A 21,883-nucleotide genomic window follows, 5' to 3' on the forward strand; every position below is an offset into this window, starting at 1 on the left:
GCAAGTGCTGTATCGTGAATAAGTTATGGCTGAAGGGGTTACTCCGCTTCGCGTCGGCAAACAACACCCTTCAGCTGTGACTTATTCACGATATAGCACAGCCTCTCGTACCTTATTGCTTGCTTCTAAAACCGGAAGCAACCACGCCTCGCCGTCGTCCATTAATACCTGACAATGGACACCTCGTCGGGCATTAACCCCTACAGTAGTTCCGTCAACTGTCCCGAGCGTTGGGCCATCGGGCAGTACTTATTTTGAAGCCCTGATTATTATTTACTTGACTCCTGATTATTATTTACTTATTTTGAAGCCCTGATTATTATTTACTTTAACAATTATTTATTTATTTTCTGATACACTAAAGATATATGATGCTCATATTTTTAACACAAAAAAGTGCACAGTGATTTTATACTTTTAAATGGCTTAACATTCTGCAAAGCATCCCTTGTTATATGCAAGAAAGAAATACAGTTTTGAATGACATGAGGCCAAGTAAATGTTTCCAGAAATGAAAATAAATATTAATTCTTTACAATGTTATTTATTTTTTCAGACTCACGTTTGATGACTTTACACAGAGTTGTGTCAATCAGAGGCAATTTCTCCCTTTTCCCCTTCAAACTGAAGTGGCTCCACACAATGTTTGTCGCTACTGCCCGCATCACTCACACAATCCCCTGGATTTGCCCCACCAATAAGGCTGAGATGGTGAATCTGTGAAACATCATGGTTTGGCATGCAGGTTAGTAGAGTCAACAAACTCATAGTCATTGTTCATTTCAAATTGTCACAATTTAGTTGTTGAATATGTAAAAGTAGAAACTTACATAATTGTATATAAGTAGTTATAGTATGGGGCTTGTGTCAAAGTGATTAATGGCTTTGACCTTTGGGGGGGTTTCCCACCCCGCCCCCTTCTGTTATCTGGGATCAAAGGCTAACCTTTGACCTTAGGGGGTTTCCACTTCCTCCGGTATAGGAGATCAAAGGGTTGACCTTTGCCCTGCTATCGATCCATCATGTAAATAGGACAGTTGGTTTGACCCGGCGACCTCGCTAGCCATCGATCAAGTGATATGTAGTTTGACCTTGTGGCCCTCGCTAATATAGATCATGGTTTTGAGATAAGAGATTCCAATTATTTTTGATGAATGGTTTTGACAGAAGGTCTTTTAATTATTTTTGACGAATGGTTTTGACAGAAGAGATTCCAATTATTTTTGACGAATGGTTTTGAGATAAGGTCTTTTAATTATTTGTGATGAATGGTTTTTGATCGTTTGAAGAATCGGCTATAATTTGACATAAGGTTTTTTTTTTTAATCGGGCTATGTCATAGTTTTGAACATGGGTTTAATATATGTGTTTGTGTTTTGGCATAAGGTTTTGAAGTCGGTCTTTTAATTATTTTTGATGAATGGTTTTTGATCGTTTGAAGAATGGGGTATATGTATGTCACAGGTCCCCCTCCCTCCCACACTGTAAGTGACCGTATATGGGCTGTACTGTGAAACTGAGAAGAAACTGTAAAGTCTATCTCACACAAAAGTTGAAAAAGAATATAAATGTCTATAAAATAAAACGTATAATATAAATATCTTACTAAAACCTCACACAAAAAGCTGAAATGATTATAAAATAACTTACTAAAGTTTTAAAGCTATATAAATGAGATGCTTATAATATAAAATAACTAAAGTTGAAAAAAACATTCATGCAGATTATATCAATGAAATATAAAATAAATGAAATATAAAATAAACATCTACTGAATCAGTCTAGATAAAAATAAAATCATCTTACCTTTTTAGAGAGTTGAACAAAGCTGTGAATGCTTTAACTATTGTTTACACAACTTTTTTACGGGATATAGTCATTCAAGAATGTCTAAAAACATAGGGAGCGCGCCTCTATGTATGTCTGTGTGTCAAAGCAGTAAAGAAGCCGCGCGCGTCTGTGTGTGTGTGTGTGTTTCAAAGCACTAAATGGGCCCGCGCGCATTCCAGCACTGTGAAAGAGTTTCTACATTAAAAAAATTAATAAAAATGAAATGCTTATAAATAAAAATCTTACTACATTTGAAAAAACATTCATTTAAATGATATGAATGAAATATAAAATAAACATCTTACTAAAAATCTACTGAACCGGCTTAGATAAAAATCCTCTTACATGTTTAGAAAGTTGAACATATAGCCGTGCATACATCCCTATTTCATGTTTTTACTGAATGTTTTCTGAAGTGTTTCTCTCTCACGCCAGCCTCTGAGGGAGTATGTGCAGCCTCTAAATCAGAGGCCACATATTTTCAGAGACGCGATGTGCCTCTGTGGCCTAAGAGTAAAGCTTGTCTTGAGCGAATATTAAATTTTACTCGTCTTTATTAAAATCATGATCTTACTTTTTCTACGGTAGCTATGATCTATTACACGTATAAGATGAATATATCATTTTTTACTTATCTTGTATCTCCCCGAATTATCCTTAATCAGTGTGGAAACACACAGGGTGAAATATATGTAGCATTTTTAAATGTTAGCATTTGTTGATGCGACAGTTTGTCTGTTGGCCGCATGATATTATAACAGGGAAAGATCTGACAAATATGTAAAATGTGTACCTTGAATGCAATGTAAGTCGCTTTGGATAAAAGCGTCTGCCAAATGCATAAATGTAATGTAATGTAAATAACAGGAAGCATGCCCTTTGGCCTCCTCCATTTTTTAGGCTTTTTTTTTTTTTGTTAAAGACCCTACAAGTTAGTCTTTAAAGGTACGCTTTGTAGGAATTTCTCCCATCTAGCGGTGAAATTCTACTTTGCATTTAAACGAATAGTGCGCTCTCTAGCGCCTCGCTTTTCAAAGGCGTGTTGCAACTGCGGTAGCCGTTATTAGCCAAGAAGTTATGAACATGTCTTCCAGTAGCACATCATCGAGTTATACATGTTCTACTGTTATGCTGACTAAATAATGACTTACACAACCAAGTAATGAGAAAAAAAGCTAGTAATTTAGACCGTAACATTGACTTACCTGTCGAGAAGAAAGCAGCGTCCCTTCATTATCTCTTTCCACCTGGGAAAAGCTATCGCGATATCTACCATCGTTTTGAATTCACCGATCACGTTTCCTTCGAAATATTTCATTATTTTTTTTATTTTTTTTTGCTTTTTGGCTACGAGGATACCTTCTCCTGTGTCTCTGGATAAGTATGATCCTGCATTATACCGTGCAGTGCAGCCTTTCAAATTTGTCCGCATCAGCTGGTTTCAGTCAGCCGGCTCTGAACGAAAACGTGTTTTGGAAACGCATTGAGGTAGGCTAGTGCTTTTTGCCCCTCTCTGCTATTATATATTTTTTTCAAGATGGCGGAACGGCATGGAAGCATCCATGGACTTACCCACCCCGTATAAATACAGATAAGAAATTATTTGCTTACGAGGATAAGTCAAATCATTGGCAGAGGTAATTTTACACAAATGATGATATCTTTATGAATAAAGACATTGATTTTAGCTAATAAAATAATTTTAGAAAACGACTGTACCTTCAATTTCAGATGTGTAAATTACAAAACAGCATTTTTCAATCGTCTTCAGAAGTCGTTTCTTCAATGAGAATATGTAATTTCCTTTAAAACCAAAGATTAAGCTAAATGACACCACCATTCCCCCCAAAATCAAAAACTCTATACGATTTTTATTACACTTTTTCAAAGGATAATCTTGCTGATATGATATGTCTGATGCAAGGTTTTGCAAAGAAATAGGTACTGCAATACTTCAACACAATGACATCATTAAGGATGGACGATGGGTGAAAACACGGCCTGTGTAGGGTAGTTTTCCAGATTCTACCCCAAAATCAAATACTGTATTACACTTTTCAAATGATAATCTAGCTTTAAAGTTAGAAAAAAGTTAAAACCAAAACATATCTTCATACCTGCTGTGTTCCGAAAAATGAAAAGCGAGGCGCTAGAGAGCGCACTATTCGTTTAAATGCAAAGTAGAATTTCACCGCTAGATGGGAGAAATTCCTACAAAGCGTACCTTTAAAGACTAACTTGTAGGGTCTTTAACAAAAAAAAAAATAAGCCTAAAAAATGGAGGAGGCCAAAGGGCATGCTTCCTGTTATTTACATTACATTACATTTATGCATTTGGCAGACGCTTTTATCCAAAGCGACTTACATTGCATTCAAGGTACACATTTTACATATTTGTCAGATCTTTCCCTGTTATAATATCATGCGGCCAACAGACAAACTGTCGCATCAACAAATGCTAACATTTAAAAATGCTACATATATTTCACCCTGTGTGTTTCCACACTGATTAAGGATAATTCGGGAGATACAAGATAAGTAAAAAATGATATATTCATCTTATACGTGTAATAGATCATAGCTACCGTAGAAAAAGTAAGATCATGATTTTAATAAAGACGAGTCAAATTTAATATTCGCTCAAGACAAACTTTACTCTTAGGCCACAGAGGCACATCGCGTCTCTGAAAATATGTGGTGATTTTCTAAATGATACAACTTAATCTAAATAAGAGCAATGTAGAGTCCTGGGATTTCTTAAAAACATTGTGACAAACTTTGACAGCAAGTTTCATGTCGCATGGACAAAAGTGATGATTTAATATTTTTTATAAATCTAAGACGCCAAAGCACAGTTTTTGTTTTAATTTTATTTTGTTTTTGAACAGACGCTGTTTAGTAAAAATAATAGCTTATATATATATATCATACAGATACATATATCATACAGAAGTCTTCTAAGAAGATATATAGAAGATATAAAACTTCTATAAATCTTAATAAAACTTTAAAGATTTGATCTAATTAAATTAAAGATCTAATTTAAACTTTTAAGATTATGCTTTTAAATGAATTTAGTATGAATAAAACTCTGGAAAGCAGACTAGCTTTACTGTGACATTGTGTTTATAGGTGTTCATGGGTTATCTGGTCTGTAACTGCCCCCGTCTCTGTGAGGGACTGAAGCTTCGTTTCACCCTGCAGTTTATCACTGAAGGATCCGGGAGGGTTTTCTTTATGACAACTTAAACGTTTTGCTTTTTGGATAGTTTTTTAATCATTGCATAAAGAACTACTTCTTCAGCTCTATGAAAATATAAAGTGTTATATATATTAATTTATAAATATATAATAAATGTTTTTTTCATATAAATGAGATTCAAGACGACAGTACAGTTTTTCAACAATCTAAAGTTTTTAAAACAGACATTGCTTAATAACAATCATACTTTAGGGTCACCGTTAAACAAAACCATTACAGTAATCTGCTAAAAGTTAAATAGATTATACGAATGTATTAACTTTAAATATTTAATTTAAACAATATTTTCATTTTTAAAAAGATCATATTTAAACTTTTTATACTTATACAATAAATTTTGCACTAACAAAATATTTGCAATGTCTCGTTCTGATCGCTGAACACACACACACACACACACACACACACACACACACACACACACACACACACACATACTCCCCCTCTGATTTAGAGGCTGCACATACTCCCTCAGAGGCTGGCGTGAGAGAGAAACACTTCAGAAAACATTCAGTAAAAACATGAAATAGGGATGTATGCACGGCTATATGTTCAACTTTCTAAACATGTAAGAGGATTTTTATCTAAGCCGGTTCAGTAGATTTTTAGTAAGATGTTTATTTTATATTTCATTCATATCATTTAAATGAATGTTTTTTCAAATTTAGTAAGATTTTTATTTATAAGCATTTCATTATTTTTTTTTTTGAATGTAGAAACTCTTTCACAGTGCTGGAATGCGCGCGGGCCCATTTAGTGCTTTGAAACACACACAGACACAGACGCGCGCGGCTCCTTTACTGCTTTGACACACAGACATACATAGAGGCGCGCTCCCTATGTTTTTAGACATTCTTGAATGACTATATCCCGTAAAAAAGTTGTGTAAACAATAGTTAAAGCATTCACAGCTTTGTTCAACTCTCTAAAAAGGTAAGATGATTTTATTTTTATCTAGACTGATTCAGTAGATGTTTATTTTATATTTCATTTATTTTATATTTCATTGATATAATCTGCATGAATGTTTTTTTCAACTTTAGTTATTTTATATTATAAGCATCTCATTTATATAGCTTTAAAACTTTAGCAAGTTATTTTATAATCATTTCAGCTTTTTGTGTGAGGTTTTAGTAAGATATTTATATTATACGTTTTATTTTATAGACATTTATATTCTTTTTCAACTTTTGTGTGAGATAGACTTTACAGTTTCTTCTCAGTTTCACAGTACAGCCCATATACGGTCACTTACAGTGTGGGAGGGAGGGGGACCTGTGACATACATATACCCCATTCTTCAAACGATCAAAAACCATTCATCAAAAATAATTAAAAGACCGACTTCAAAACCTTATGCCAAAACACAAACACATATATTAAACCCATGTTCAAAACTATGACATAGCCCGATAAAAAAAAAAAACCTTATGTCAAATTATAGCCGATTCTTCAAACGATCAAAAACCATTCATCACAAATAATTAAAAGACCTTATCTCAAAACCATTCGTCAAAAATAATTGGAATCTCTTCTGTCAAAACCATTCGTCAAAAATAATTAAAAGACCTTCTGTCAAAACCATTCATCAAAAATAAATGGAATCTCTTATCTCAAAACCATGATCTATATTAGCGAGGGCCCCACAAGGTCAAACTACATATCACTTGATCGATGGCTAGCGAGGTCGCCGGGTCAAACCAACTGTCCTATTTACATGATGGATCGATAGCAGGGCAAAGGTCAACCCTTTGATCTCCTATACCGGAGGAAGTGGAAACCCCCTAAGGTCAAAGGTTAGCCTTTGATCCCAGATAACAGAAGGGGGCGGGGTGGGAAACCCCCCTAAAGGTCAAAGCCATTAATCACTTTGACACAAGCCCCATACTATAACTACTTATATATTAATAAAGAAATTGTGCATATTTGCTACAGAAATACATACTATAGAATTGTATCACCAATTTATAGATTTTATTTATTAGGAATGAGGAGGAATTCATTAAATATATTTTTTAAATAAATATGACTAATAAAAATAATTGAAATAATATTAATGCAACTTTCCATTGCTTGTAAATTAGAGTAAAAAAAAAAACAATAATGACATAACCGCGAATGTGTTTTTGTAATTGTTAAATCATATTTAAATAAATATATAATACACAGTTTTTTTAAATATCAAGGTAATTGCATGCGCCCCGGAAATAACCCAAATACTCACCACACTCTTTCTGAAATCAGAGTCCTTAAGACGGTGGTCAAGGGCCTCAAGCTCCTCTTTGCTCTGAGCAATATTGAGCTCCAGGATGTCTTCCGCTCTCTGATGACCCTGGCGTTTCCTAAGTAGGATCAGTATTTCTCTCTGGGTGGCTGCCAGGCTGTCTACTTTTCGTAGCAGAACCTCTAGTGTTTCTGCAATTAGAGAGCACCAGTTACACACTTGGTGAACCAAAAAGTAGCCTAATGTTAGTGTAATATATTAACTACAATACAAACATCATAAACCTGTCTAATTGGAGGAAAAATGAACTTTACACCGTAATTCACTTAAAACGCTATCTAAAGGAAAAACTCTGTATTAATATGTACTCTTTTTCTTTTTATAATTTACATTCAATGCATTTGTTTCTTAGGCCTATAAAATGTACCTTTAAGCTCACTCTTGGTTGGGTCATTGGGTCGTTGGGTCTTCATGTGGTCAGCCCTTGCAGATGTTTGTCTCTCCTCTAAAAAAGTTATGTAATGTTATACAACAAGCACTCAACTTTGAATTATCCTGTGTGGGAAAAGGTATCTTGTATGGACAATTTGATTCCTCATGATATTACCTATTTAACTATGTTATTTTGTTGCATACGCAATGTTATTATCATTGCCTCATCTAACTTCCAACATCAGTTATTTTCAATTCAATCTAAAATCAATTCAAATAAAGTTTACAGATGTTGAATACAAATTACATTTTACCTTCAGTAATATATTCTGCCACAGACACAGAAGTAAATATGGGTGATTCATCAAGATCTGCAAGCATAATAAAAACACTGTTGTCAACTTGAACCTTGAAAAACATCACATTGAGACGAATCCACTAAACGGATGTGCCACTTTTGCTACAAAAACCTGTTTTACCAGTAGAAGTACCAGCAGAGTATTTAAATAAAGTCATTGTCATTTTTTTCTGTACAACAAGTACAACATGTATATACAAATTATTCTTAAATAATTTAAAATAATACATTTATCGTGACAATTATTTAAATGAAGTGTCTGTATAGATCATGGCAGCAGTAATTTATCCAATAATAATTTTGCAATTAATTCTTAGTGAATTCACCCCATAGTGTTTGGTTAAATCATTTATTCAATTATACCTTTAGATAAATCATTTGATGTACTGGGATCTGAATGGTCATAGGTTGCATTCTGTGAAGACTCTTTGACTTTTTCTATTTTGAGTATACAAAGACAAAAAATAATTACATGTAATTGCAGAAAATATATTTTGTATACTTATGGTACTATACTGTTTGATGTGTTTGTACTAATGTACTTGGTTTATGCTGGGGTGGGATGGGAAGTGTAGCCTCTGGTGCTGTATCAAAGAAATGAAAAATAACAAATATGTTTCAGGGGGGGGATTTTCATTGTAAACATTAATTTTAAATAATTTATTTAGTTGTTTAAAAAGAGCATACAAATATACTTATACCTTTGTATGGCCTTTTCTCAACAATTGATGTGTTTTTTTTAGGAAATGGTCCATCTAAATAGCATGCAAAATGTTAATTTACTTTAACCTGAATTTAAATTGCCATTTGTTGAATGGTATTTACAATGGTACCTTGATGCTTTCTTTTGCTTGTTGTGGGTGCCCTCAGTGGTGTCTCATCTATATAGACATTATTAATGTGCAAAGTTGATAATGATCTGACTGTTTCACTATCAGAAGATATAAATGGACTACACTAGACACTACACTCAAAAGACTAAAAGTAATGCATACCATCGCTGCTGTCATCATACCGGACAGGTTTTTTTTGTGGCCTTTTTGTGTAGGTGTCAACATCACTCTCCACTGCAGAATTGTATTCTGCTGCTTTACACCACTTGAGGGCCTTTACAAAATTGTCTGAAAATATAAAGCCAATGGTAAAACAATTAAAATATAATAATCATAATGTACAATCAGATAATTAAAGTATCCTCAAATAAATTAAACATTACCAGTATTTGCCAATACACGTATTTTCCTGGAAATCCAATTTTGTTTATCAGGAATCTCTTCTTTTTTTTGCTCTTTTAGTGGGGTTTGTAGGTGGCCAGTAGCTGTATTGTTGCTAGCATGCATCCAGTGAAGTCAGAGACATTGTTAAAATATTTATATACATTTCTTAATTTTTATATTTTTGATCAAGATTATATTGTTAATGTTATGAATTTTTTTTCTTGTACCTCATTTTCCCTGTGTGTCCAGCACTGTGCTACGATGCCAACCGTCGCCTCCTCTGTGAATTCAACGATGACATACATGCTAAGGAAGGGATAAGGAAGGTCAGTGATTTGTCAAAACATTTTGCTTACTACATCTCAAAGAATATGCACATTAAAGTTCTCCTACATTGTTATAAAAGATTCACTGCTGGTGTGAGATGGCCATGAATGTCACGGTGTCTCCATTTTCGATCTTAATTGCTCTCTTTTCAATTCGTTTTTTGGAGATCCACCTCATTGTCGTTTGTTTTTTATTGAAGTTGTAAACCCCCACAAGAAATGAGTGGCAGGGCTCAATAAACAATGGTGCAGGACTATGATAAATTCTGCAAAGAACATGTCCATCTTTCTCCTCATCGTTGGTGATCTCGCAGCCATTGTCATCGTCTAGGATGAATGCTCTATCCTTGCTCATCTTTGTTTGTCTGTCTTTGGTGTTTTTCATTGTGGATGCACATCTTTCCTCAATCCTGTTGGCAATCTGGCTAAGAGGGTGTGTTCCACTTCGTACCATCTTCTTGATCGTATGCAGGTATGTTTCGAATTTAAATGCACTGCAGTTGTCCAGACCATTAAAGGTCCCATGACATGGGGTTATTATATTATTTTATAATGTTTCCTGGGTTGCCCTTATAATGTTACTATGTTTTTTAGATAGAAAATAGTCATAATTTAGACAAAAAAGGCATTTTTCCTAGCCCAGTTTTAGCCTCTGATTTGAACGCTCTGTTTGAAGGGGCGTGTCTGTGTGAGACTTCAGTGTAACCGGCCAATGCTGTGATTGGCTGACATGCTTGCATATGAAATAGCTACTTATTACATGTGAAACTCTCTCGAATACTTTTACTACAGTTATTATACGTTTTTACTATTACAGCTATCGAGATTAACAAATCGTCAGAAGTTTTTAAAGTATTTAGATCTATTCCCATCACATAAAATGTTGCCGTGATGAGCATTGCGCAAGCAGATGAGTCTTTTATTGATCGCGAGAATGAAGATCTTATCATTGCAACGCAGTTTCTGCACTCTCTCTGCTTTCACCAATGCAAACACGATGATGTAAATACAGTAAGAGCTTCATGTGCAGTGTAACGTGCGTCATTGATTTCATAACGAGTTTGGCAAGTGTCCAGATAAACTGTCGCGCTGTCCATGAGAAAATGAGCTAGGAAGTAGGAACGCGTGCGCGCGATTCCTACAAAGATTGTTCTTTGATCGCTTTCTGTTTATAAGTTAATTTATTCACAATTTAAATACGATTATTTTCATACTAAAAGAAACGATGTGAAGTTGATATTTTAGTCACTGGCTTGACTTACTGAGGCATAAACAGCAGTATTGAACGATTTGAGAGAAAGATTACCTGTCTGAACTTGAACAATTACACATCAGAAAGTGTTGCTTGGTAGCGTTAGTTCGATCGATTTATTTTCAGACGTTCGTCGAGGCCAGTTCTGTATTATTGGCCCAAGTTAAGGAAACAGTCGTCGGTGAAATGTGTGCCGCAGACATGCAAAACTTTGGGGAGTTGTGTCGGCGCATTTCCAGAGAAAATGAAATTAATCCACTGGTTCTTCTGGGGCTTGGATGAAGGAACTAAAAAAAGGCTTCGGTGTTCATTTGTACATCCAATTATTGAGCAATTATTATGCTTCACTCGCTCAAAAGCCATGATATCTCCGTGGACAAACTAAAATCGCGCGCACGCGTTCCTACTTCCTAGCTCATTTTCTCATGCGGGAAATATTCTCTGGGCGGGCAAAGCAGAGAAAGGGGAGGTAACATTTCCTCCTTATGACGTCATACGGAGGAGATTCAAGATCAGCCCGATTGAGCTTCCACTTTTTCAAAGGCAGAGAAAGATAGCAAAAGCTCGATTTACACCGATTGAAATTTCTAGAAACTTGGGGACCATATACAGGCTAGGGGAACTCATATTAATGTTAAAAAACCTCAAAAAGTGAAAATTTCATGTCATGGGACCTTTAAATTGTACAGCATCATCAGTGATGTGGAGCATTGAGTGGATGTTGTACACTATGAACTCATTTCCATAGAGCTCTCGTCCTCTGCTGACAAAGTAGCTGAGCAAGCATCTTGCATATTCGGAGTGCTTTTTGACCAGTGTTGGGGAAACTAAAATACACATTGCCACACTGAATGCCAAGAAATGCAGGTACATGTCATGCCCAAGAATTCCTTTCAACACAAGCTTGCCTGTATACAACATGAATTGACGGAATTCTGTTGCCTTCCATCTCTCCAGCTCATCCAGGCCTCGAGGGGTGCGAGCAAAAATGGAAGGAATTTGACTCCTAAGCTGAAGCAACCTAGAGCTGACTTCTTGTTTTTGGGTGGTGGAGAGCCTGACTCTTCTTTCTCCGCGGGTCCAACTGACAAGAAGCCACTTCGTCACCCCCAAGCATGCCTGATGCATGTAGTCGATTGGAAAGCTTTTGACCACATCAATGGGCAGCTGGATGAGTGGAGTATTAGCATTGTGATGGTCAGGCTGAACTTGGCTCCTAAATGAATAATCTGTGCGCAAGGTGAGGTTTTCTGTGGCTGGAAATGTTACTTTATTAAACCATTCACCTTTCTGGTCACATTTATCACATCCATAGTACCCAGAGCACAGCTTTGTGCCTCGTGTAAAGGCTTTTGCTGGAGCATCACACACAATACAGAGAACATTAATAGTAAAATTTCTCTCCTTATACTGAAGGCCATGAGACATTAGATCATTGAGGTCTGCAATAACATCATCTAGGAAAGTCAGATCGGTGGGTTTCTTGTTTCCGCACGTTAAAGTTGCTGGAAAAACGATGATGGGCTTGAGGTGGACAGCACAGAGCACAGGCCACACAACTTTACTTGAGCTCTTGAACAATGGCAGGCCGTCAACGTTGAATGATAGATTAATTGTGTCATGGTCCAGGATCTCTTCAACAGGGTACTTATCCAGTTTGTCCAGCAACTGTTGACGCAGTGGGTAATGCAAATACTCCATGCCGCATTTCTGCATTGTGGTTATTTTCCTAGGTGTTTTGAGCAGAGTACGAGCAGAGGATGGAAGATTAGTGTGTCCATGTTTCTGAAGAATCTTCAACAGATGGTCAACAGCATTGTTCTTTACTTCGAACTGAGAAGCCCAGGATGCCAGTTCTGTTGCCAGGGATAAGCTCGCCATGCTGTCTTCCTGGTCAGATGTACCATCTTTTTTTTCTGCAATGTCCATGACTTCCTCTAAGTCCCAGTCAGTTTCTTCTGAAGGCCAGGATGCTTCAGAGGACATTGGAGATGAAAGGTTCATTGTGTTCTCCGTGGAATCTAAGGCATCACCTGCATCCCATTGACCTTTCGGACTCTTCCAGACTGTCCAATTCAGTGTTGTTATTTTGTGTAGATATCTTTTGAAAAACACGTTTAGTTGCTCTCCAGGATCTTAGATATTGCCTCGAACGTTCTATTCTGTCCTCACTCATTGTTAAGCCTGTAAATATTTTAGTGTAATGTCTGAATGTGTTTTTCTAAAAACAATTTAATGAAGGTCAAAACTCTTAATATTTGTCACTTACCTTGATCAGTGGCTGCTGGGCTGCCAGAGAAATTCAAGATCAATTTCTGGGAAATATGTCTGTTAGAGACAATCAGAGCATAGAAATCCCTTTATTTGGGGAAATTTAATCATTAAATCTGTTTCAGTCCCAAGCCAACATCTCGTAATTTTTTATTGAATTATTTTGATTAATGTGTAAAATTCACTGTGCAAATGGTAACCCATCATTAAAAACACATGAAGTTAAGTTTAATAAATTAAAAAAAGATAATCATTGGGTTGGTTTAGGTAAATGCATTGGTATCATGAATTGAAAAAGAGATCAGAAACTGCCAACATCTGACTTATAACTTGTAAATACTAAGAATATATCTGGTAGGCATTCAAAACAGATATACTTACAAAGACAAAGTCGCTATGTGCTAGGGCTCTTAAAAGAGCCTTTGGGGTGTAGTTAGCTGCTGTTGACACACAAGGAAAGGGGAGAGAAAGTAGAAACATGTCTAAATATGAGTGAGATATATCTGTACAAATTAAAATGCATTCAATTTCGGCAATGATTTTTGACTAATTAGGATGACTGCTAGATGTATCACTTACAATAATCAGACTGCAATATATACTGAAAAAAAGAGAAGAGAATAATTATTTTCATGGTTGAAATTCCAAAAGTTAATAAAGGCTCTTGATTTATTAATATATCAATTGCATAAAAAAATGCATGAGAAGAATGCAGTAATGCATCTGATGAGACTTTACAACCCACTAACAAATAAGACACCATATTAAGTCAGTAAAATAAAAGTTCTTTCTTGAAAATACTACTAAATTAGTATTATTATTTTTAATACTGTTAACAGTAACAAAATATAATTATTATTATTGTAATTATAATTATGAATAGTATTAATAATACTAATAATAACTTATTTTATTATTATTTGAGTTTAATTATTATTAATAGTAGAAGTAGTAGTAATACTAATAATTAGTATAATTATTAACACTGTTAACAATAATGATTGAAATAAAATATAATAATAATTAGTTATTAATAAAACAATATTTATAAATATGATTTAATGTAGTGGTATTAATAATATGACAGACAGACGGGTTTCCGATTTCAATATAGATCTGATCTCATCTTTGCAAGCCACGTCTCTCGCTCTCACAGGGTTGGCTGCGAGCGCGTGAGCGCTGGCGAGTACATCACCGGCGCGTACACCACCAGCGCGCACGCGCTCGCAGCCAACCCTGTGAGACAACGCGCTTTCCATACAAAGTAAAGATAGTATTATTAATAATTGTATATTTTATTTATTTTAAACTAACGATACCATCACAGACATGACTGATGAAACGAAAAAGTTTATTTCAATATGAGCGGATTTTCTCTATTATCCCAAATGACGTCACACAGACGTAACGGCATTTAACGGTATTTAATTATAGCGACTATAATATAGCTGGGACGGTGGGAAAAACCCCCGAAAACCATTGTTTATGTGAAAAGTAGTGGTACATTTACTGGAAAAGACAGTTAATCAATTTTGTGACAATTAAAAACGTTCATTAGGTGAAAGTGGCAGTTATTTATCTTATTTATCTGGTTACCCTGAGTAGGGGCCCATACCCTATATGCTATAATTAGATTTTATTATTTACTTTCTTCAAAGTTTTAGGTGTCATTTACCTTTGTAGGGGGTTCGTATGTTTTAAAAGTAATGTACCTAAATCGGTTAAGTAAAAAGTACTTTACCTCAGAAATGCTGGTAATCATAGGGTAGAATAGGATGTCCACTTACAATGAAAACCGGGTTCTGCGCGCGGTGGTCACAACCCCTGCTTATATATGCCCGCTGGAAGGTTTCGCGGGCTTGGCACGCGCACAAATGTATATTATTTTATTTTATGTATATAAAATAAAATAAGTATATATTTTATGTATACCTTGCGTTACCTTGCCAAAAAGTGATACACCACAATAATTTAGTAAATAAGTTGTATATAAACTTTAGAATATAAATATGTTAACTAAATTGGTTAGATTTACAAAATTAATTAACAATTAAAATGAATCGGTTGTACGTGCAGTCAGTGTTGGGTACCTGGAAGGGATGGGAAATATACATATAATACATACATATTCAACAACCTATAGGTGGCGATATATACGAGGGGCAAGTGAAGAACCAGCTAGCCCACAGTAGCGAGTTATCAACGCGAGGCAGCCTTTATCGGTGGAAGCATTTGGCTATATGTGCAGGTTGAGAAGTAAGTAACGTTAGTATGATATGGAATAATAAGTGGAAATGTATGGTTTTTCATAGTGTGGTAATTTGTGGGATTGTGAGCGTTTTCCCAGAGCTGTCTAACGCGTTTTGCACGCGGCCCTGTTAGGAGCTTTATAATTTTTTAAAATGCAGTGATGAAATCTATCTTATAGAATTTAAAGTAAATTAAACATGTAAGAGAAGTGCAAGGTGCATCCATATGTTAATTAGTTGTGAATGAAACCGTTTTCCTTACAAAAATAACCTACAGTTTTTTTTTTTGCAGGATATTGTTTTATTTATACATTGACAATATGTGCAGAAAATTTCTACAGGTTTTAGAATTAACCCTTCAGTACAACAGAAACATGCAGGGACAGGCAAGGTTTATTAATATAGCACATTGCATACACAATGGTAATTCAAAGTGCGTACATAGAAGAAATTAAAATAATCAAAAGAAATGAGAAAAATTAAAGTACGAACAGTGGCACAGTGTTTATTCAGTAAATGCACAGCTAAACAGAAGTGTTTTGAGTCTGGATTTGAATGTGACTACTGAAATAGCACATGTGGGCCCGTATTTATACAAATTATTAATGCAAAGAGTTAATGCAAAGATTTTGTCACCTAGTGAAAAAATCCTAAAAAATGTGGGTGTTCTTACAATTAAATAAAAATCCTAGTAAAGTAATTCATAAAACATCTTAACCCTTAAAAGAGGTCCTAAGGTCAAAATTGTTAGGAGTAAGGATGAGGACTTTTAAGAGGCTTAAGAGTTTTTTTTAGCAGAGGAGAAAATGACAGAAAGATGAAGAGGGAGAAGAAATGTTTTACATACAGTGAGTTAATAAGACTATAAATTAGATCTAAATGTAACTGGATGCCAGTGTAAAGATCCGAGGACTGGTGTGATATGTTCATATTTTCTGGTTCCTCAATCTAGCAGCAGCGTTCTGTATGAGCTGCAACTGTTTTATGGTCTTTTTGGGAAGTGTTGTATTTCTATTCCACTGTAATACCTAGATCCTTCTAAAACATTTTCATAATCCACTGTAATCAAATATTGCCCTTACCTTTAGATTAAAGATGCAAGACGTCAATCCAGGGTCGTCAGCGGAGCATCTAACCAGTTCAGTTCTAGGTTCGGTTGCTAGGGGCGTTTGCTAATATTACTATTTTATTACTAAAATTAATTTAGTATTAATAGGGGAAAAGTACTCGTAGTCTTGTTTAAAAATTTTATGAATCATCACAACGTGATTTTGTTTTCTTTAAAAATATTTAGAACAATACAAAGACAAAAATAACAAACATGTAAAAGTCTTTACCTGAATTGTGGCTCTTTTTGCGTTGTCCCTCTGGAGGTGTTCAACTATGATATCGTCCATAAAAATATCAACTTTGTCTATGACATTGACAAGTAATTTATTGTACTATTTTCATCTGAGATGAAGCCAAAATTACAGGGGTAAAAAATGACTTTAGTTAAAGTGAAGGCCAAATACTCGGAATTGGAACCCATCCAAGTTAGTTTACACATTAGGAGTAGCAAACTTTGCAAACCTTGGACAGTAGGCAGCGCCAGGGGAGAGATCGGGGGTAAAGAGCAAGGGCACCTCAGTTGTTTCCTGTCTGTATTGAGACCTTTGAGTTACAAGTCTGACTCTAACCATTAGGCCACAACTGCCTTTAGAGAAATGGCAGCATCGTTATTTTATTTTAACACAGAGATTTGTAGATCTATTAGTAAAATCTGTTGACTTTAGGAATTTTTGTTGCATTGTATTCCAATAAATATTAAAGACATCTTAATATCCTTTTGCTAATTCTGGTTAACAAAATGTTATTTTGGTATCATCATTTTGAAGGCCCTACACTGTTTAATTCTAAGAATGAATTTTACAATTTTAATTAATGGTCTGAAAAATACATATCATATGCTAAATTGATTTTTTTTCATTACACCCAGGCAGGCTTGGTTTGGAAACTGATCTACTGATCATGATCTGATCATGTCCAATGGGAGGCTCAAGAAGGGAGACATTTGGATGTCCTCAGTCTCCTGGCGTCTACGTCTAGTCACTTCAGCACAATGTGTCATTTGTGCGTACAGTGAGGTTGTCCACCTCTGGGTAAGTCTCTCGCCCAGAAACCCATGTGCCCTTCTGTGTGCATTTGTATTGATGTATCAATACTCTAAAGTTTATACCATGATCAGCAATGCAACGATTGGCTGGCATCAAGAAAGCAACATAACATCATATAATTAAAAAAAGAAACGGCCAAGCAGGCAAAATTAAATGAAATGTCTAATAGATAAATAAAATGTATAAATGATTGTTACATGATTCCTAATTATTAAAAATGTTCACTAATTTGTGTATTTGAACAGGCTTTACTTTTTTTTCCAGTTCCAAGAGTATGGCCTATTGTAATGAGCAATTCACATTTCTTTAGGGCCAGGAACAAATTAATAACATAGTTTTTACAGTATTTAAAGGAGCATTTCACCCGTGGGAACATAAATCTTTATTGAAAGTGGTTCATATATGTAGTCGAAATGTAAAATAATTTTCGAATTTGGTGCCTTCTTGACCGAGAAAAGACAGAAAGTAACTTTAGGGCTCTCTATCACTCTTCCGTCTACAAAGCTAGCTAACCACCAGAGCTTGAAATTAATTTCACACAAACATTAACTCATTAGTGAATTACTCCTCGTTTGTATTTATTTCGAAATGGTGAATTATTAGGTACAACCCCCTATGGGCAGGTTTGAAAGGGTGGGAACTTGTGCTTGTAGTCTTTACAGAAATCCCCCCTTTTTACACTTCCTCCTACAATGACGTCAAATGACGATTTTTGCGTCATTGTAGGAGGAAGGGAAAAAGGTAAATAGTGTATTTCTCTTGTCTCAGGGGAAAATGAGAGAATGTTGCACGACCATTCAATAGTATGACTGGTTTTCTAACAATGGACCTCTTAATGCAAATGGTTGTAGTGTCCCTTTAATCTGTAAGGCACCAATAAAATTAAGATAATTATTCCCTCACAAATAAATCTCTCAATGAGTAAAATCGGCTCTATTATTATGGACTACGAAGAACAAGTACATTTATACTTTTACTGATTAATTTCCCTGGTTCTGTAGGGTGCCATGATCCTGCCCTTCTGCATGGTGCGGTTCTCATTCTGACGTCCGTGATAACAATAAAGGCACATCTCTTCACCTGAAACAAGAGGCTAATAACTGCTAGATAAATACATGATGATGATGATAATGATTATTATTACCATTAGTAATTTAATACCCTATCATTATTTTACAGGTCTTCATCTGTTTAAAGATTTCCTCATTTGGCTGGTTTGGAAGGACCGAGTGTCAGCATTACAGGAAAGGCACAGATGGGTGAAAGCTGGTGAATGACACAAGTGTGTTTCCTCTATATGCATTAATCAGTTGAATAGGGCATATACATACTCAGTCCAACACACACACACACACACACACACACACACACAATAAACAGGATATCTGACAAGGAAGAGAGCAGAAGGGGTTTTACTTCGTTTCTTTACCAGAGGGAGATTAAATACAACACAAGTACCAAAGTTTAGTTAAACATTACATTTTCTGAGTGTCCATTGAAAAGTGTAAAACCAAACTAACTGGCTACTAGTTAATCCTGTTTGACTATGTAGGTCTATGTGTCGTTCTGAACAAATTCTTGAAACTGCAAATAATAAGTAAGGGATAATGTAGAGCAAGGCGGTTGTTATAGCGAATACAACACCGACAGGCTGATCAGGAGGAAGCGGAGAGGTCTTGAATCTGCCTGAACGGTAAGAATCCTGCGTGTCCATGGCAACGGTGTGTTATCCTTAGAGTAAATTTTATGTAATAAACCTATATTAAATTTACTCTATTACAAGTGACAATTTTTTTTTTATAGGAATAGTGCAACCAAAATGGAAATTCGTTCATTATTTACTTAATGTCACATTGTCACTCCAAACATGTATGACTCTGTTTCATGGAACACAACACCGTGAGAAGATCGACAAAGCCCTTAAGACCACCGTAGAGTAAAAGTTGTAACAATTTATCAGTTAATTATTTTTTAGTTTTTTTCATCTTAATTACTTTTAATAGCTAAATATTTGCCAACATTACAGTGTTTTCAATATGCTTCTAATTTATATACCCCTTTTACTTTTAAAGCTCTCAATTTTAAATGGACTCTATCCCTGACTGCCCATCACTGAGACCGGAGTTTACAGCAATCTTCTTTCTGTTGAATGTTTTTTCTCACTCTTGTGTGCATGAAGCTGGAACTATTTGGCTCCAAAATGCAGATCTCAGCTACTCTGCAGATATTTCCCCCCTTTTATTGGTCCTGCTTTAAACTATTTGCCCTGTTGTTCCATTTGTTCCTTTTTAAAAAAAAAAAAAATTAAAGCCTGTTCTGTAGTTGTATTGTCATTTTGTTTAGTTTTTCGAGAAGGTCCTCACTGCAGAACGTGAAATCCACTGGGAGGAGTTGGATCCAGATCCAACTCCTCCAACTATATATACTTCGCCCCCACGCCCCAGCCCCACCACCAGATGAACCAGCATATCGGTGATCACCATTGTTTGCTCTCATCAATGTAAGTCTACATTTTGATTACTAATATAGTCGAGATAGATTAATAATTTAGTGTGCGTCTTTAAGTAATGATCACACTTAAATATATGTTAAAGTTTTGACAGTGTCCATACTTTTTGATAACAGCAAGACATGTTTAACTAGTCCGCTAAACTGGCATCCATTAATGGTAAGTTAGGTCGTTTGTAGCGTTAACGTTAGCACGCACGTGTAGAGGTGGCCTATCTATTTAGCTAAACTAATTAGCTTTGGATAATACTGTTGGTATGTTCATATGTTTATAGCTAGGGTAAGCTAACATGTGGTGTTGTCTGTCAGGTAGCTATCTAGTTAGCCAGGTTAGCCACGCTACCCACTAGCCAGGTTAGGCAAACACTGCACTCCAGGTATGCATTGTTAGTTGTTGCCATGGAGTGTTTTACTTTCAATGATGAATTAAAACATTTAAAAAAATAATGAACATTTAAATATTTGCTTTCTTTGCTAACCCACAGGATATGGAGGTCGAGGAAGAAAGGGGGAACTTTTTAAAATAATATGTGAAGACACCCACCCAGACTTCTGCAGCAAGTTCTGCCAGATCTGTGCTGACCTGAAAGGATGAATAGTTAATTGTGAATGTCCGGTGGTTTCCCTGTAATGTTTGTGTCATTTCTGCGTGTGCTCCCAATGTAGTTTCCTTATGTTTTGCCTTCAAAGTTTCCCTACTGTTTTCAAAATGTCTGTTTTACCTAGTGTGTTAATAAACGTGTTTTTTTTCCTATTTAATTGTGCTGGTAATGAATTGTTCATGCATTTATGTAAGTGAGATGCTCTTATGTTATGTAAATTAAGTCAGATTCCCTTGTGAAGTCATTTAGAAGTTTAAAATTAGTGCTGCTATAATTTAGTCACTTACAGTTGCATAATCAGTGGAAAAGCACACATATTTTCTACATGAATTTAAACTTGATTTAATATTACTCAAAAGTAGACGCGCCTACTTATTAATATTATAATATTTGATTTAATATTTGAAATCAAAGTGCATGTGGACTACTGAGAGGGGTAAAAGATCAGCCAATCAAAGAATACATTTCTTTTTAAGAGATATGTATTCTTGCATGTAACAAGGAACCACATGCTTTTCAGGGAAGATGAAATGTAAGAATTTTTAATCAATCTTTTTGTTTTGGATTATAATTAAACGCTTTTTCCAAATGAAAAACAAATCACATTCACACAATGTACAAACTACAATGTTTGTAACTTTTTAAACTTCATTAAATAAGATTTGTTTTCAGCAAGTTTGTTTTTCTGTCAAAAGTCAAATCGTCATCATTTATATAGCGCTTTTAACAGTGTTGTTTCAAAGCAGCTTTACAGAGATAAACTTATAATTTAAGGAAATGGAGATGGTTTTGGCTTTATAGCGGTTCTTTAATACAATTATTTTCCAGCTAAAGTTAGTTTTGATTGATTCGCTTCCGTCGCAACGATAATTTGTTATTAAATTAGGTTCTTAAATTAGACGACACCATTCTCTCTACACAGACTTTAAACGCGAACCTGTGAGAAACGCTAGGAACCTGTCGACCAATCAGAATGCAGTGGGAGGAAATCCAACTCCGCCCCTCGGATCTGGATCCAACTCCGCCCATCGGATCTGGATCTAACTCCACCCCTTGGATCTGGATCTAACTCCGCCCCTTGGATCTGGATCCAACTCCGCCCCTTGGATCTTATGTACTGCATTGAGGTGCTACTGAGTCTTTCCCTAGTCTTATAAATTGTATGGTAAAAATCACGAAAAATCTTTCATATTTAA

At 35.4% G+C, this 21,883-nt stretch overlaps 2 protein-coding genes and 1 long non-coding RNA gene across 5 annotated transcripts; 1 reads left to right on the plus strand and 2 right to left on the minus strand.

Annotated features, from left to right (window-relative positions):
- Positions 1-561: 561 nt before the first annotated feature.
- Positions 562-9,542, minus strand: LOC307004716 (uncharacterized protein). 2 transcript variants are annotated; one of them, XM_079624131.1, is made up of 10 exons: positions 9,323-9,542; positions 9,102-9,227; positions 8,940-8,987; positions 8,808-8,861; positions 8,649-8,690; positions 8,470-8,544; positions 8,063-8,119; positions 7,756-7,821; positions 7,317-7,507; positions 562-717 (listed from the first exon to the last, which is right to left on the minus strand). In XM_079624131.1, exons 1-10 carry the CDS (start codon positions 9,444-9,446, stop codon positions 589-591), a joined length of 912 nt encoding a protein of 303 aa, XP_079480257.1. In that variant the 5' UTR covers positions 9,447-9,542; the 3' UTR covers positions 562-588. The 2 variants fall into 2 exon arrangements, with proteins under 2 accessions (XP_079480257.1, XP_079480256.1); XM_079624130.1 differs by having other exon boundaries at positions 7,744-7,821.
- A 2,019-nt stretch (positions 9,543-11,561) lies between these two features.
- Positions 11,562-13,368, minus strand: LOC307004539 (uncharacterized protein; the record flags this gene model as incomplete). The annotated part of the gene is made up of 2 exons (XM_079623857.1): positions 13,171-13,368; positions 11,562-13,085 (listed from the first exon to the last, which is right to left on the minus strand). Exon 2 carries the CDS (start codon positions 12,903-12,905, stop codon positions 11,562-11,564), a length of 1,344 nt encoding a protein of 447 aa, XP_079479983.1. The 5' UTR covers positions 12,906-13,085; positions 13,171-13,368.
- A 4,037-nt stretch (positions 13,369-17,405) lies between these two features.
- On the plus strand, positions 17,406-20,879 carry LOC307004732. 2 transcript variants are annotated; one of them, XR_013799123.1, is made up of 4 exons: positions 17,406-17,562; positions 18,579-18,859; positions 19,650-20,077; positions 20,571-20,879. It is a non-coding gene; the product is annotated as an uncharacterized lncRNA (long non-coding RNA). The 2 variants fall into 2 exon arrangements; XR_013799122.1 differs by having other exon boundaries at positions 17,406-18,859.
- The last annotated feature ends 1,004 nt before the right edge of the window (positions 20,880-21,883 follow it).

This window comes from Phoxinus phoxinus (genome assembly GCF_949152265.1).
Source record: "Phoxinus phoxinus genome assembly, chromosome: 9".
NCBI lineage: Eukaryota > Metazoa > Chordata > Actinopteri > Cypriniformes > Leuciscidae > Phoxinus > Phoxinus phoxinus.

Coding starts and splice junctions, on each gene's coding strand:
- LOC307004716 (XM_079624130.1), bottom strand. CDS start 9,446: ATGCATGCTAGCAACAATACAGCTACTGGCCACCTACAAACCCCACTA. Junction 8,691..8,807: donor TGAGAAAAGGCCATACAAAG/GTATAAGTATAT, acceptor TCTTTGATACAG/CACCAGAGGCTACACTTCCC. Junction 7,822..8,062: donor GGCAGAATATATTACTGAAG/GTAAAATGTAAT, acceptor TAACTTTTTTAG/AGGAGAGACAAACATCTGCA.